Source organism: Antedon mediterranea, chromosome 7 (assembly GCF_964355755.1).
Source record: "Antedon mediterranea chromosome 7, ecAntMedi1.1, whole genome shotgun sequence".
NCBI lineage: Eukaryota > Metazoa > Echinodermata > Crinoidea > Comatulida > Antedonidae > Antedon > Antedon mediterranea.
The window spans coordinates 452,754-470,053 of NC_092676.1; the positions used below are offsets into that span (position 1 = coordinate 452,754).

The 17,300-nt window shown below is 31.6% G+C and overlaps 2 protein-coding genes across 2 annotated transcripts; both read left to right on the forward strand.

The window, feature by feature from the left end:
* Positions 1 to 8: 8 nt before the first annotated feature.
* LOC140053899 (uncharacterized) lies at positions 9 to 14,231 on the forward strand. The gene is made up of 25 exons (XM_072098645.1): positions 9 to 223; positions 978 to 1,133; positions 1,587 to 1,697; positions 2,096 to 2,157; positions 3,258 to 3,441; positions 3,652 to 3,782; positions 4,269 to 4,301; positions 4,479 to 4,572; positions 4,770 to 4,852; positions 5,107 to 5,181; positions 5,397 to 5,488; positions 5,909 to 7,150; positions 7,406 to 7,619; positions 7,950 to 8,168; positions 8,535 to 9,319; positions 9,530 to 9,632; positions 9,753 to 9,911; positions 10,095 to 10,214; positions 10,724 to 10,825; positions 10,919 to 11,019; positions 11,344 to 11,686; positions 11,932 to 12,073; positions 12,550 to 12,635; positions 13,025 to 13,101; positions 13,278 to 14,231. The coding sequence occupies exons 2-25, from the start codon at positions 1,017 to 1,019 to the stop codon at positions 13,343 to 13,345; spliced, it is 4,743 nt and encodes a 1,580-aa protein (XP_071954746.1). The 5' UTR covers positions 9 to 223; positions 978 to 1,016; the 3' UTR covers positions 13,346 to 14,231.
* A 195-nt stretch (positions 14,232 to 14,426) lies between these two features.
* On the forward strand, positions 14,427 to 16,061 carry LOC140054645 (ceramide-1-phosphate transfer protein-like). The gene is made up of 2 exons (XM_072099715.1): positions 14,427 to 14,607; positions 14,852 to 16,061. The coding sequence occupies exons 1-2, from the start codon at positions 14,489 to 14,491 to the stop codon at positions 15,372 to 15,374; spliced, it is 642 nt and encodes a 213-aa protein (XP_071955816.1). The 5' UTR covers positions 14,427 to 14,488; the 3' UTR covers positions 15,375 to 16,061.
* Positions 16,062 to 17,300: the final 1,239 nt, after the last annotated feature.

A 17,300-nucleotide genomic window follows, 5' to 3' on the forward strand; every position in this document is an offset into this window, starting at 1 on the left:
TGAACCACATCGACCCTGGGAATAATTCCTGTTAAAGACAACTTGTTAGAAGATGTACCAATCATGGTATAGTAATACAAAATTGTGTTCGCTGATTGGCTAATCTTTTTTATCTAACACAATTTTACATGCGATCAAAGGTTGTTCAGTCACATGATCTCAATCAATTACCAGCAAAACAACAAAGTTTCTGAAATCAGAGTCTTTGATGTACAAAATGCAGGTAGGTAGTAATATTTGGTAATCAATGAATTGTATTTTTCGTTTATCGGTATGGCAGCTACTAGGCTAGCTTATATTTATACGTAGGGTAATAAAGTCTGGCAATTTGAAACAGTTTTGTGTGCGTTTTTAAACCCGTCCCATATCGTACGTACGGTCCTCTCTACTTTCTAGGCCCGGATAGGGTTTATCATAGCAAAGGTGAAACAGGTATGTACAGTAGTCCAGTGTTGTAAGAAGGAAGTAGGCCAATCCTAGGCCTACTTGTTGAGTTATTTTTCTCCCAGGGGGTTTGGGTCCAAATGCTGAAATGAAACTGGAAAACGTTCTTCTCTTAATTAACAAAAGGCAGTAACATTTATCAATATATTTGAATACATGTAACATTTAATATTTAATATATTATTTTCTAAAAGTTAATACAATAATAATATTATAATTAATATCAATAACATTCATTAATTAATTATTAATAACAAGATGATATGAATATTTTACTTGAAAAATGAAAGTTATACCTTTTTTATTAAAAAAAAAATTTTTTCTAAATTTAAAATTAATTTGGAAAACAAATCTAGGCTTAATGACCTAATTGTTAATATTGTTATTTTTAATGAAGAATTTAAAGATATTCAATTCAATCATTTTATTTCGTCTTTCTTTCATCACCTTAGTTGCTAGTATCCGTGGTGGTTAGAGGAAATAAATCAATTGCAAACATCAAACAATCTTGCATATTTTTTGTTTTTTCACAGCCAAGTTCCAGAATGATAATGTAAATAGTTAGCAATGCAATGTCAGAACCACTAGGCCAATCAAACGGAATGAATTGGAGTGCCAGCCATTTACTTCTTGACAATGGTAACACAGAAGAACTCCTACTTCCCATCAAGGCTACAGAAAGGATTAAAGTATACTAGAATCGTTATTTTTTAGTATAAATTACTGCGATTTATCTGTATTGAAATCATATAACTTTCACATACCACTGGCAGTTGTGTATACTGGGGTATAAAAGTTGTACACACACTGTAACATTTCTGAATAAATGTTTGTAAAGCTCTGTCTACACTATCAAACTTTATGTGAAAAAAAATGTTACATGGTGATGAAGTCATATCACTACCATATTTGGGTATATCACACTAGTTTGATAGTATAGACTGAGATTTATTATCTGTATTGCATTGCAACCATATATATAAGTATAACTGTCTCATACCACTGGTAGTTGTGTATATATATTGGGGTATAACAGTTGTAAGCATACTGTAAAATTGAAGATAACATAAGATTAAAAAAATAGGATTAAAAAAAAAAATTATTTTGGTTAATATATTGCATCTATATTAATTGATTTTCAGTACACATGTGTGGCCTTGTCAAAACGTTTTATTGCATTTGGTGCTACCTCTGGTGGACTTTATATTTTTCAAAGAGATACTCACAAATACTTACAAGTTATAGTAAACAAGGTTAGTTGTTTCATAATAATAAAATTGTGCTCTTATTTACTGTTCTTGTGTACACTTGGCCATCATTGACAGATACATTATAGTGTCAGATGATACATTATAGTATCAGGTGATACATTATAGTATCAGGTGACTTTAATGCTGGTGTTTATACCATGCTATTTGAATGCCAAAAAACCAGCTTTATTTCCTTATGTTTCATCAATATTAATATATAATGTTATTGATGATGTCATAATTCTACCAATGTATTTGTTTCATTCAGGTTAAATTTGAAACACTCTCAAATATTGTAGTGATATGATATCATCATGTCCATACCTATATGGGCACATATGTTTTTGTCACATAAAATTTGATAGTGTAAACAGAGCTTAGTAATAATTCTTGTTTTATAGGAGGGCTCAGTAACCCATGTGAAGTTTGCACCAGATGATAATCTTGTTGGCTTATCTACCAAGTAAGTTAATTATTTCCTAACTGATTATATTTTCTTTCAAACTATCGTTTCTTGTTGAGTGAACCTTGTAGAAGTGTGTTAACAAAATGTAAGTAAGTTAGTAGTGTGTGCATGAATGAACCCAACTTTTTTTAAAGTTATACACAACTTTAACCCCAATCATGGAGAAATAAGTTAATTTTCACTAATATCCAAACTCCCTATGTTGAATTGGGACACATCATTGAAACAATGCAACAATTACTTTATCATACCAAGCTATGCCGTTACACAGTTAATATCAATTACTTTATCATACCAAGCTATGCCGTTACACAGTTAATATCAATTACTTTATCATACCAAGCTATGCCGTTACACAGTTAATATCAATTACTTTATCATACCAAGCTATGCCGTTACACAGTTAATATCAATTACTTTATCATACCAAGCTATGCCGTTACACAGTTAATATCAATTACTTTATCATACCAAGCTATGCCGTTACACAGTTAATATCAATTACTTTATCATACCAAGCTATGCCGTTACACAGTTAATATCAATTACTTTATCATACCAAGCTATGCCGTTACACAGTTAATATCAAGATTATTAACTGTAGAGTATAATAAGAAAATAATAAGAACAACTTTAAAACTTTTATAATAACAATATTTATTCAACATCAATAGTTTACAGACAGTTTACATAGTTTATGGTGAAGACACACAGAAGCCAAAGTGACTTGTCTTTGTAGTCCGTAAGCATAAAACATAGACGGATGCATTACAATTACAAAAAAATGACATTTTGAGACAGAAAAAGAAAAAATACAAAGTGAGATAAAGCAAAATAGTTTCAACTCCATGATGCAGTAGCAATAGTAGCTAGCAACATAATTATTATTAGTATCCTCTTTGTTTTTTAGAACTACCGAATGATGTTTGAAAGTTTGTGTGCATATAGATATTAATAGTCTTTTTGTTAAAAGTATAATGTCTATATCATCATCTAGCAAGTAACTGTTTTTTTAGAACTACCGAATGATGTTTGGAAGTTTGTGTGTATGTTTAACATATTATTATAAAAGTCTCCCTCTTTGTTTTTGTTTAAAGTAATGGGTATATCGTCATCTGGCAACTAAATGTTGTGAACCGAAAGAAACCAGAATTGTTGATGACATCATTCGCTCATAAAGGATCCAACATCACCTGTCTACAATGGAATGATACCAGCCATAGACTATATTCAGGGGACAATAAGGGAAAAGTTACTTTAACTAATGTATACAGCAGAAAGGTAAGTAAGTTGCTTTAACCAGGGAGTTGTAATTAGGTTGCAACTCCCTGGTTAAACCAATGTTTTCATCAGAAATGTAAGATTGATTGATATTGATTGCAATCAATCAATTCATCAATCAATCAATACTCAAATGAATTGACAAACTTTCCTGAGAATGATCCATTAGATCAAGGAGTGTAATTTAATATTTTGAAACTGATTTTGTAGGTGTCTGGACTTTTACAACTGCCAACGGCTCCTATCGTCAGCTTGGATTCAGCAATTGTTCAACTTGATTTCATTAAAGACTTCTTGCTTGTTTCGTCGCACAATAAATGTCATATTTGCAATATTAAAAGGTAACTTTGATTCCATGGACGACACATACCTAATTTACCAGTATGATATATACACTGGTAAAATACAATACGCCAGTGTAAACAGTTTTTGTAAAGAATATTATGCTAATTAGAATATGTTACTATTACTGTATTGAAATATGGTGATAACCATATTGTTTGATATTAACAGGTACGTTATTATTGGTTACTTTAAAACATTACTTGTACATTATCCGTCTCTTTAAAATCAACAAATGCTAATTATAACATTTAATTGTCTCTTTAAAATGTGTTTTATAAAATAGAATAAAACATTAGTCTACAATATGTAATTTTTAAAATAGAGACAATAATTTTGTATATAAATTTTAAAAATATATAATATATACACTATCGATCTTGATGAATGTAAAGTAATTTCTAGAAAATTGTATTATTATTTAGTCAGCTAATCTATTTAATTATTGTTTTTTTAAATAACTTGTATTTTTTATTGTTTTTTAGGCAGCAGTTTTACTCTGTTGGCAAAAAACTAAGGTGAGATATTTTGCATTGTAATTTAAAAGTTTTAATATGAACACCTTTAGTTATAACAGGCTGTACCAACCCTGAAGCATAAACGACTCTCCTTTTAAACTCTGACCATTCTTTCTGTGTCATTGTTATGTAATGATTTATATATAGTATATTTTTAACATCTTGTTCTTTTTTTAGAGATGGACTGTATGGCGCCTGTTTCTATTTGAAGAGTAAGGAGCCAGAGGATGTTGTCATTTACTCTGCTCGTCCAGGATCAAGACTTTGGGAGGTTTGCGTTTATATGTATTTAAACCAACCTCGTAAATAGGTTTTAATTTGTTCTGAAAGGAGTGAGTACGATCAAAGTGTATTGATCAAATCGTGGAAAAACTCTTTTCAGAACTAACTATACGTGGTGACGTACCACAAACTTTATATCAACAAATCACAATAATTTATTTCAATTTTTGTATACTTATCGTGCAGGCTAATTTGAATGGGGAGGTTGTTGCGACACACCAGTTTAAACGACAACTTGCAATACCTGACCTCGCAATCATTAATTTTCAGTAAGTTTATAACATCTGCTAGTAATATCTTACTTATTTTGAATACCATTATACTCTATTTACATACATGCCAACATATTTAGTGCAGAAAACTACACATATATACTGTAACAAAATTCAGTTATCTTTGTAATCCGGGAGAAAATGTTGAAAAGCGGAAGCACAGGAGTGTTGGCATGTCTGTATTTAATTTAAATTTTAGATTATCCATCAACTTGATTTAAATTTAATTTTATAATTTTACTTTTTGTTAGAGAGGATGAGCGATACCCAGAAACTGATGATCATCATCCACCCCAGGCACTTAATTTCCCACGTTTGCTAAAAGTGTAAGTAAACTCTGATATCATTATTTCATAAAAAATCATGTGGGACACCTTCTATTTTTAAACATTTTGTAATCGTTTGTGCCAAAAACAAGCATTTCGGAAATGTTTAAGTAGATAAAATTAATGGGAGAGAATCGAATGAAGTTATTGACAATTTTAAAAACCTACATTTATCATGAGAAATATGAAATATTTTAATTTATTTCTGTTGGCAGTGAACAGTTCATAATGTCTTGGAATGAGAAAGCCATCTATTTTCTGGATACTAGCACTGGTAAGGTAGTGCTTTGGTCCAGGCCACCTGCAGGTATGCCATCCAAATAAAGGATTTCTTTCCAGTGAGGGCTTTAATTAGAATACCCGATATATACATTAGGTTCACCCCGTTATTTTTAGGACCTTTCTGGGCATTTGCCCTTCTACCATAATTCCTAGATCCGTCACTGAGCTGTATCCCATATATTTCCTAAAGCTCTGTCTACACTATCAAACTAGTTCGACAAAAAAGTGTTATGTGCCCAAATATGGTAGTGATATGCTTAAATATGGTAGTGATATGACATCATGTTCATAAATGGGCACATCACACTTTTTTGTCACATAAAGTTTGATAGTGTAGACAGAGCTTCAGAGTGATAAAATAAATCTCAATGTATGAATATGCATTATGTCATCCATTAGCTCTCAACAATTACATTACAGTATTTTGTTGTTTGTTGTTTTGAAGGTATACAGTTCTTGTCTAGTTATAAATCTGAAATTTACTACCTAGACAACCAAAGCAGGATAAATAAACTGTCGTTTTTGACGATCGAACGATGCATTGTGCGACTGTTCATCAAGAAAGCTTGGAAACTCTGTGCTTCCGTTTGTCACCAGTTCTCAGAAAACCTCACCACAATAAAATCAAAGAGACTCGTGTCTGTTAACTTTCTAAAAGACATCAAAGAAAATTTAACCAAACTTGAAAAGACAGAAGATTTGATTGGCTCTCTAGATGATGTGATTTATCAAGTAGAGCAATTTATTATGGAAGTGGGACACTCTGGATCGAGTAGTAGAAGAAGTAGTATTGAATCTGCGGAGAGTGTACGATTGGAGTCGGGGATCTACCTCGTTAAAAGTCGTAGAAGTAGTGAGGAATCCTTAGAGAGAATGCTGCAAAGTATGAATGAAGACCATTCTCTTCCTGCTTCCCCAAATCTTGTTGATAATGGTAATGTACTTAATGATACAAAAGAGTTTAATCATAATGAACTTAGTGTTGAAACTAAGCAACAACTTAATGGAGGCTCAGTAGTGAACCCAAGTATATCTCAAGTATGTGAAGATAATTTTCAAAAAGATTTGATTTCGCAACAAAATGTTGAATTAACTGAAGAAAACTTCCAGAAATGTCTTTCAAGCCAGGAGGATAGTGAACCACAAAGTAAATGTGGGGAAAGCAGAGTAGGTGGAGTGATAGCTGCTGAATATCAAGAAACCGGTATATCAATGATCAATGTAGATTGCCTAAAGTCAACAGATATTCAACACAATGATATTGAATTCAAACCTACATCACCAGAACTTGCAAAAAGTCACAATACGATAATTGCAGAGACAAACATAATTGCAGACGTATCGAAACAGTCTAGCGATGAAATAGTAGATGATTCTCGTGATTTGGTATTATCGAAAACTCCTGTCGTCATAGTTACTGCTCATTCTGTAAATGAAACTGGAGACAGAAATGAAACTGAGAATGTTGTAGATTTGAATGAAAACGAGAAAAGTGATTTGTTTGCTGAAAGTGCGTATGAACCTGTCATGCGAAGAACTGAAAGCTTCTCAGGTTCAAGTAACCATGACAAAAGGACAATAATTGAAAGAAGTAAATCGATGTCAAATTATGAGTCTACAAGTCCAAAACCTTCAAGAAAACTTAGAAAAAAGAAGAGTAAAACTAAAAGCAGAGTAGCGGAAATTGGTAATGTTTCATTCTTGTTTTCTTAAGATAATTTATCACATCAACCAAATGTTGTTAATTAACAAGGAAATAACACTCCTTCTAAATTACTATCTTAATAAGTACATTGTTTCAGAAACATTTTATAAGAATTAGCAATAATAGTTTGTTTAACCTTTTGCATATAATTTTGTTAATAATTTGCTCTTAAAGTATTATTACTTTTTAACATTTTTGTAAAATTGTAGCAAATGTTAGTTTAATTTTGTCTTTCAGGTGAAGTGAAAAAATCAAAAGACAAAGTAAGTATATTAGAAGATAAAAAAGCAGATGAGCCGCTGAAGCCACGCCCAATTAATTTGAATTTATCAAATAAGTCACCGTCAAGAAGATCAAATAGCCCACTCTTTGAGAAGCTTTTTGAGTCGGATGAAACAAAAGGTTCGGGGCAACGACAGATTTCAATTCCATTTGCAGCTGTCAAAGTTAGGTAAGCAATTCTAAAGCCCTGTCCACACTATCAAAGTTTATGTGATGTGCCCATATATGGACATCACTACCATATTTGAGCATATCACTTTCAAATTTTGCCACATCACACTTTTTTGTCAAACTAGTTTGATAGTGGTAGACAGAGCTTAAAGCAATTTGTAAAATTATAATTAGAAAAGTAAAACTAACTTTCTCATATGTAATTTAAATATGTTTGTATTGTGTAAGGTTGTCCTACATACATATTTCATAGGTTGAGTTGGAGACACACCCATTGAGAAGTGTTGTTTAAACAGCATTAAACTAATTTAATATTTGTATATTCCAGCCTCAGTTCAACTTACTCAAAAACGAAAGAATTTGTAAAAGCTAAACTTGACTCAAATAAGAAATCACCAGTCACAGTTGAGGATGAAATGATGTCATCATCAGGTCAAGTTTCACCTGTAGCACCAATAGACGTGACTGACACAGGTGATATTTTGGTGAAAGCGTGTGAAACATCCGAAAACTATTCACCGTTTGAAGAAGCTACTATCTCTACAAGGTGAGATTCTCTCCTCTTTTATCATTCCTACTGTAGATTTAAAAACTTGAGAAAGTACTCAGACATATGTTTAAAATGCTTAAATTAGGCCAATGAAGTAAACGTTTAAATTAGGCCAATGAAGTAAACGTTTAAATTAGGCCAATGAAGTAAACGTTTAAATTAGGCCAATAAAGTAAACGTTTAAATTAGGCCAATGAAGTAAACGTTTAAATTAGGCCAATGAAGTAAACGTTTTCAGTTTTAAATTCAGGTACAATTAATTGCTTTATGTTTTTCATGTTGTCTTTCGTGTTTTATGTCAATTAAAATCAATAATCCTGAATTTACTGTGTTGCATAAAAATAACTTTATTTTTGTTTCTAGGATAAAATTACAGCATCCTCTAATACTCTACGATATTAATATGTGTCGTGAAGTGTTAGAGCAATGGCTGTTGGACCTGCAAACGGCCTATGAAACTAATCAGCAGTTTAAACCAGAGGTAACAGGCGTTGATGAAGAAAATGAGCTTACAGAAAATCAGACGCAAACTGACACAACGATACTTGACACTAAAATTGAGTCAGTTGAACACGATAATTTGGTACAGGCAGTAGAAGAAAATGAATCGGTTGAAAGTGACGATCAACTACCAGAAGAAGACAAAACAAGCCTTCCTAAAGACAATGAGAAGAGCAAAGATGATGAAGTAGTGAAGTTAGTTACAAAAAATAAGCAGACTGAATACGAGCATCACTTACAAGAAGAAACAGACTGTGATGAAACACTTTCAAATCTTGAACTAATTACTGATTCTAGTGTTGGTAGTTCTTGGAATTTCCCATTGAGAGATTCTCTCCATGATCATGCATCTCAGCTACTTATGATGTGCTTTGAGATCCAACTTTTTCCAGATCTTAAACATTTGAATCTCAACCAATCAAATGAAATCTCAGCAACCAATCAGAATCCATCTCTAACATTTGAAGCAGCAGATTGTTCTGCCTCAAAACCATCTGAATGTTCTGGAGAGACATTAGACGTGAAAGCTGCAAGATTTATCAGACAATTCTCACATTTTTTGGACATTAATCGAATTAGACTTGTGATGAGTTCATGGCAAGGTTCAAGGCAGAAGACTTACAGTGAAATATGCAATCTGTTTGCTGGTTAGTAGTAGTAAATTGTTTATTTATTTTTTATTATTCTGCAAACTTTTAACTGCAGAATTTTGGAATAGAAATTTGTTTTTTTGTCAGTAGATTATTCAGTTAAATATTGTTAAAATATTAATACACATCACTGTATTTGTAGTTCACAACATCAAGATTTACATACAGGATAATTAATTCATTTTACACTGATGTTTGTGTTTTAAGATTCGTTTGGGGAGAAGCAAGATCGTAACTGTAAAAGTGCTTTATGTGAGAAAAGAGAAATACAACAACGCAAGCATTACAAAGATGTTTACAGGATTTTGACGTAAGAACAACTTCTTTTCCGAAGTTTAAAGTAGTCGTCCATATCATATTGTTGATCAAGTAACATATTTCTTGTTCTATAACCAAAAATATATATTTATTGTAAAATTTAATCTTTTAGATTGCTTGACAGTGAAGAGAAATTGGTAGAGAGGCTAGTAGATTCTGACTTAAGAATTTGGGAAGTGAAAGAGTTATTTGAGATATACCAGCCAGAGAAAGCACAAAGACTGTTTGCCAAGTACATCGCAGCTGAGCTTAAAGAGGATCTTGGAAATGGGTACTACATTTTTTTAATTTAAAGAAACAGATTCATTTATTAAAGGGAGACACTCAAACCTATCCATCAATATTTATATACAGTTCAATCCCTCTCAGGTCTTTATGATGGGCAGACAACTTGTTTTCACTCTCAACACAATTACAAGATATTGAAATGATGATGTACATATTTTAATTTCAGTTGCAACTGTTTAGATGAGGTTATAGATGATAATGGTGTAGCTGGCTACCTTGTTAATTCTATATTTAACTGTAATACCATAGCAACCAAGATGTCTATTTGTAGTTGCAAGGCTCCCAGGTACGTTTGGGTAATTCAATTATGGAGGAATTATTTAGAATATCATCTGATAATCAATGGATGCTTGCACAATTTGTTTAGCTCTATGAATTTGCTTATAAACGGTGCTTTTAGAAACTACTATTCTTTATAATGTGATAATGCGGTGAATTTATGTAAGAAATTACTGTAGCCTAGGCATAGAAAGTAAAATAAATAGTAAAATCAATTCAGGAGACAACAAGTACTAATTTGTGTATATTTAGCACCTGTGTTTAGTTTAAAATGGTTCTGAATTACACTATTGTTTGTTATAAAGAAAGTTACTTTTATTTTACTGTAATAATGCTACAGAAAGTGAATTCACTCTACACTAATATGAAATATGCTGGCTGTTTCTGACGTTGCTACCTGCATGTTCACGCTAATTTTAATGGGCTATTGATACATTAAAGCAACAGTAACACAATTACCGGTAGTAATTAAAATTAGTATATTGAAATAATTTGACCTTCACTCTTGTACAATAGATGCGGATCTCATACTGTAGTCTGGCAATACAAACAGATACTAGACAAATTAATCGTTGAAATGGCGACACCCAAAATGGCCGACATGTGTAAAGATCGGGGGTAAGTTATTTTTGTGTAATTTTATTTCTACTAAAATTTCTATAAAATAACATTTTTTCTTCTAACATGACTAAACATTTGTTTTTTTTAAAGTTATTGGCGTGGATGCTTGGAATTGAGTGCTTATTTACCAAGGGAGACAATATTACATATTGTATGGTGTCTTGGAGATGTTAATATCCTGCAAGCCAAAAGTATGTGTTATTGGATAATTAGTATTTAGAGGTTTTCTGTGTTTAAATAGGTGAAATTTTAACCCTTTTCTCACTACCATACTTGCAATGAGGCAATATTCATTTCGGAATCATTTCTATGCATCGTAGACAGTGTTTACTGAAATGTAAACCTGTATTTACTTTACACAACACCTGTATATTACCACTTTACTCAACAAGAGTTACTGTGAATATCTGGCTGGTATTGTCATTTTGCCTGAATTACCCCTTTCAGATAGGATATACCGGTAAGGTTAGGAGTATATATTAATTTTTTTTTTCATGTTGTTTGTTTTTTTCTAGATTTATCACCGACATCTTCTGAAGAATGGCGTTATATCTTAGAGCATATTTCACAACTTAAAGCATTTCAAGAAAGAGAAATTGAAACATCTATAAAATGTCTGCAATGTTTAACAGAACAAAATGCTACATTGTTGCCAAGTGATACTACTGATTCAACCAATCATGTAGTAAAACCAACAAACACAATCACATGGGAGAATACTGTTCAACTATTGGCTAAAACTGTAGGTCCTCAGACTGCTATAGATCTCTTAGGACAGTTTACCTTTCCAAAGAACACAATCTCTCCTGAATTCTTCCACAATTGCATTATGGGAATAGTCATAGATAGAAATCAAAGGTAAGAGGGATTATTTAATTTGCATACATCATGTTTGGTAAACTTGATATGAATAAAGCTCTGTCTACACCATCAAATTATGATAGTGATATGCCCAAATATAGTTGTGATAATGACTTCATCATGTCTATATATGGGCACATCAATGTCACATAAAGTTTGATAGTGTAGACAGAGCTTCATAGTAAGATTAAGACACATCTTTCAAATGAAAACAACAATTGGAATAAACTGTTTAATCATAGGTTGTTAACGCATGCAATGTTGGAGAAGGTTGATTCTTACCTTTGGTCCAAACGACAGAATGCGTTGCCACAGCAACTGAAACAGTTTGTGAAAGAGGAGCATAGATGCCTATTAGCAGGATCAAGTACTAAGCCAAAGGAGGTAAGTACATGCTAAGGTTTGAGTTGAGTTGGGAATGGAGCTGTGGCTTGGTGGTTATGATGCTTGGCTACCAATCTAAGGGTCCTGGGTTCAAGTCCTGTCCTATGTCAGGTTTTTTTTCTCATGACAATTTACAACTCCACTCCCAAAGACTTAATAATAAGTCTTTGTCTATGTAGAGCATCTTGTGTATATGTTTGTCTTATATGTTCTAGTGCAGTATTTGGAGAGCCATCTCGATAGTGCTTTGCACTCATGGCAATCCTCAGGGTGCTGCACTGCTGTATTGTCATGTATTGTTGTGCCTGAAAATTGAATAAAATAAAAAAAAATAAAAAAGTTTTATCTTTGGTCCATAGTTTGTACTACGACTCAGCCATTCTAAGGATTCAGTGTAGGTAGTGCCCAGGAGGCCGGCCATTAAATTTCACAAAACAACTTGATTATTAACTTTTGATGTAACATTTTGTTTATAGCCAAGCTTTAAGGGAACACTTTCTGGTAGGGAACATTTCTTGGAAGAGCCACTTAGTCACTGGGGTGTTAATGTGTCTTTGAATACGTGAGTATATTATTCTACATCTTTTTAAAGGAGGATAGGGAGTTGATAATACGTTTTTATATTATTCTACATCTTTTTAAAGGAGGATAGGGAGTTGATAACTAAAATTCATTAAGTTTTACCTTAATTCCTACACATTATTTATATGTATGTCCTATGCAGCAGCTATGCTATTTTCCCCAATTTGTTAAGGCTGCTCTGAAAACTCTTTTTTTTTCTCTTAGTTTTCCACTTTTCATTTCTTGAGGCTTTGCATAATGCACTATATAAGTCCTATTTATTATTATTATCATCTAAAAATGTGCTTCATATGGCATGTTTTGGATAATAAATGATAATACATGTATTTTGTCAACAATAAATAAATGAAAATAAATGTTATATTTCAGGGATTGTCTTGTTTGTGGTCTTCAAGTCACCATGCAAGTATCTGATTCTTCTCCAGGTCTTCTGGTGTTTCCTTGTGGTAAGTCTTGTTCAGTTTTTTTGATTATTATTCGAATTTTGTACAAATAGTTTAATTTATTTCACCTAAAATATTGCAGCATTAAATGATGCCTATGCAGTACAAAGTTTGTGTAAATTAGTGTTGAGATACATGACATAATGGTAATACATTTGACCTCTTCTTTGTTTTTTTAGGTCATATATTTCACACAGAATGCATTCCTGAGAAGTTCTGCATGGTTTGTTTCTATTCAAAAAAGTAGTGAGGTATAGTTAGTGTTGGCATAAAAATTGGGATAATTCATATCATTTAAAAGCTGTATGACTAGCTAATTGAACAAACAACTTAAACAAGAATTGAAGTAATGGATACATAATGCATCTGGTATATTTTAGATGTAGACATTTGAATATACAGTAATACTCAGCTTTGAAATAATACTGAAGGAATGCAATCTTATTACTAAAGCTCTGTCTACACTATCAAACTTTCTGTAACCCAAAAAATTGTGATGTGCCCATATATGGACATGATGATGTCATATCACTACCATATTTGGGCACTTTTTTTGTTACATAAAGTTTGATGATGTAGACAGAGCTTTATACTACTGGCATATATAAAAACGCATTGGTAATGTAAATGTGAGAGGCTACATAAAAGTTACTTATCACTATGGACGTATATTAAAAATGTGTAAATTAAAAACTTGAAAATCGTTGACAATCACTTAAATTTAGACTTAAATTTAGCAATCAAAGTAAGTGCAATACCAACATTCATTTCAGCATTAAAGTGAAAAAGACAATGGCTTTTTTGTAAGTAATTTTTTATAAGCATAATTAGGTTTTATTGAGAAGATCTTCCACGAACGCATCATATTTAATAATGACAATGCTGTGAGTATCACTGGCTGGATCTCAATGGAAATACAAATAAAAAAACTATTTAATTAACAATAAAAAGCTCAATCAAAACGATAATGTACAGCCATATATTGAAAGAAATATAAATCATGTATGAGGGCCACAATTGAAAGAAAACTAATTTGATTAATTTATATATTGACACTCTGTAATATATTTGCACAAGACAATTGTGATTTGATCACTGAATAAATGTTAATGTACTGTATTGTTTTTATGTGTAGAGAGATTATATTTACAATAAATTTATACAGTTTATTATCAAAGTTGTGTTTATACTGTTTTGGAATATTAATGTGTGCGAGTTTATAACATTTAACTGGTCGAAAATTACGAACATAAGAAAACAAGTTCCAGTTATTTTTATGTAACCTAAAACACCCCTTTCAGACATGGAATATTCTAAAAAGGGGGCGTGACGTTTAAAGTTCACAAAGAATATTGTGGAAATAGGATTTTGGTGGAAAAGTATCTAAAAAATGGCTTCAAAAGAAGGATTTAGCTTAGAAGTTGTAGCAGAAGAATTCGAGAAATGTAAATCAGCCGAAAACGAAATAATTCTAGAGCACTACATAAGAGGTTACGAAGAGTTAACGAGGTAAAATTAGTTGTAGACTAGCTATACACATGCCTAGCTAGTTAGGCTTAATTTAATGATTGTTTAAGAAGGGAAAAGGCAGACAAAGACTCCCTCTGTGAGGATGGCAAAGTCGTTTCGTCTCAATCGATATACTATAAATAGTGTATATAAATTACGATCTAACATCTGAAATTAGTATTGAAATCAATTACAATTTATTAGTTTTTTTTTCATTAATTTTCTTTTTATATTAAATTTTTAGAGTTTTTGAACACCTTGGCACCATATTCTCATTCATCACATCAGATCTGAAAGATAAGATAAGAATTTTGAAAGAACACCAAAAGGCAACGTCAGACCACTTTAAGTCTGTTCACACTATGGTTAAGTTTGAACTAGACAATGAATTAACAATCGGAAAAAATTCCAGTGGGCTTTTATCTGGTTGCAGGACACTACTACGACTACACAGAGCTCTTCTTTTTATAAGTTCTTTCCTCAAGGAACTTATTGAAAGCAACGAAAATGATAGCGTACCAAAGATGGCGTCCAACGTCTATGCAAGTACGATCGCTAATTATCACACTTGGCTTGTACGAAATACTGCGTACTTAGCAATGCGTACTCTACCAAACAAGAAGACGCTACAGGGCAGACTCTGTACGTCACCCACTTCCGAAAAGACGGCAGAGGAAATCGTCGGCGAATGCATTAAACAAATGATGCCAGTGTATGATATAGTGCAAGCTTTTTATTCTGAACGTAGCCTACTAGAATTACCTTAAACAATCTTAATATTAAATCTCCAAATTTGCTGGTAAAATGGACTTAATATGCAAAAAATTGCAATTCATTTACTTTAATTTGTTTAGTTGTAGTTTTTAATGATGCCTTATGCTGTTTGTTTGTAATTGTATAAAATCAGATGTTGTCATTTGATGCCTCCGCCCGCCGCATACATAATTATGTTCTATTTTTGTTTTGATTAACCAATTAAATAAACTATTTTTTATCAAAAATTAAGTGCAATAATAATTAAAGTATATCTGAAATCATGACACTGTGCCGGTATAATAAATGCTTTTGATTTGCAAGTCATTTGGGTTTTTTTTCCATTTCTGATGTTAACTATTTTAAGAAGAAGAACCACATTCTAAAATATAGAAAGACAAATTCTATTCAATAAGATGATAAATAGCAGCAAGTCATTGATTTGCACGGCGGTCGTGTGGTCAATTTATAAATAGAGCGATTCGCACGTACGCGATCACATACCCCGGAAGTGTATAATAAACCATTGAACCACATCCACGTGTGACGTGTTGAGTGTTTGTTCGGGACTTTTCTCGTGTTGTATCGGGTAATTGTAGTGGTAAGTTTTTAGAATATATATTTTTTTGCTAGTAAACATTAACAAAATTATTAAATTGTTGGGTAAATTTAGTTAAGGCAGGCATTTCTTCGCAATCCGATCTAGGGCTAGATAGTAGTTAGTAGGCCTAGGCATATTTAATGCCCAATACTAATTAGTATTATTAAAAAAAAAGTCTCGGAGGATGAATGATATTGGCGGCTGGCTTGATGATAGATGGATCAAACAAGGCTTGGATAGAGGGAAGATTAAGAAAAAAGCTGAAGCTGTTTAATAAAAATGTACAAGACAAAATGGCGTTTTATTAATAATAACATTAACAGAAATAATTAAATGTAATGAAATAAAAAATCGTTATAAAACAATAAAATCACAGGGTAGGTAAGGTCTACTACTAAACCTGATCATTTAAATTATAAATTTGATCCTCATATTATTTATTTTTTTTCTTCACCTTTATTTGAAAAATATTTAGTTAATTAATGTAAACATTTTTGAATACTCACTAGTCCTATTATTGGCATTTCTTGATAACTTATATTTATACAACTGAACAATCTAGGTTTTCACACATTTAAATTACAAATAGTATATTGACTTTTGCTTTGAATTTAAGAATGTATAGTATTTTAAAATACTATAAGTAGTAATCAAATGATTATGTAACAGTTTGAAAAGTGACTAAATAATTTAATGATAATTTTTCCCTATTTCAGAAAGATATCAGTCTGTCATCATACTGTATAATTACTATTGAGAAGAGAGTGCACAGTGGTATTTTAGACAAGAATTAAATACAAAGGCCAGAACTGATGGACAATTATATTTTAATAGTAATAATAATTTATATTTTTGATTCTTGAAAAGGAGCAGTATCCTATGGGATTACAAATAAAATCACTATTTTCACACACCTCATTGTTCACATATATAGACTTTAAAGTGAAAGGAAATAACCAGAATTCAGTTATCAGTACTGTTGTTTAGGCCTATTGGCTTCTTTTGTAATACAAGAAATCAAAATAATTACATAATTTTTCTTGTATTTAATTAAGAAGGCTAAAACCATACATTGGTAATTTATTTATTGAGTGTATTTAATTATTCCATAGCTTTAATACTGTATAAACAACTTTGAAGTTAGATTTTTCAGTCTTTTTATTGCATTTTAATCCTGTCCGTAATATTGAAAGTTGAGCTAATAAAAGTAGGTTGTCCCACAAAAGAACAACTTATGATTATGAATTTTTTAAATTAATATTTAATACTTTTACTTTTTTGAAATAAAAAAAAAATGTAACAATTGTTTTTTGTATGTTTGTATCTAGATGTATGTAGG

Coding starts and splice junctions, on each gene's coding strand:
- LOC140054645 (XM_072099715.1), top strand. CDS start 14,489: ATGGCTTCAAAAGAAGGATTTAGCTTAGAAGTTGTAGCAGAAGAATTC. Junction 14,608..14,851: donor GGTTACGAAGAGTTAACGAG/GTAAAATTAGTT, acceptor TTAAATTTTTAG/AGTTTTTGAACACCTTGGCA.
- LOC140053899 (XM_072098645.1), top strand. CDS start 1,017: ATGTCAGAACCACTAGGCCAATCAAACGGAATGAATTGGAGTGCCAGC. Junction 1,134..1,586: donor AGGCTACAGAAAGGATTAAA/GTATACTAGAAT, acceptor ATTGATTTTCAG/TACACATGTGTGGCCTTGTC. Junction 1,698..2,095: donor TACAAGTTATAGTAAACAAG/GTTAGTTGTTTC, acceptor CTTGTTTTATAG/GAGGGCTCAGTAACCCATGT.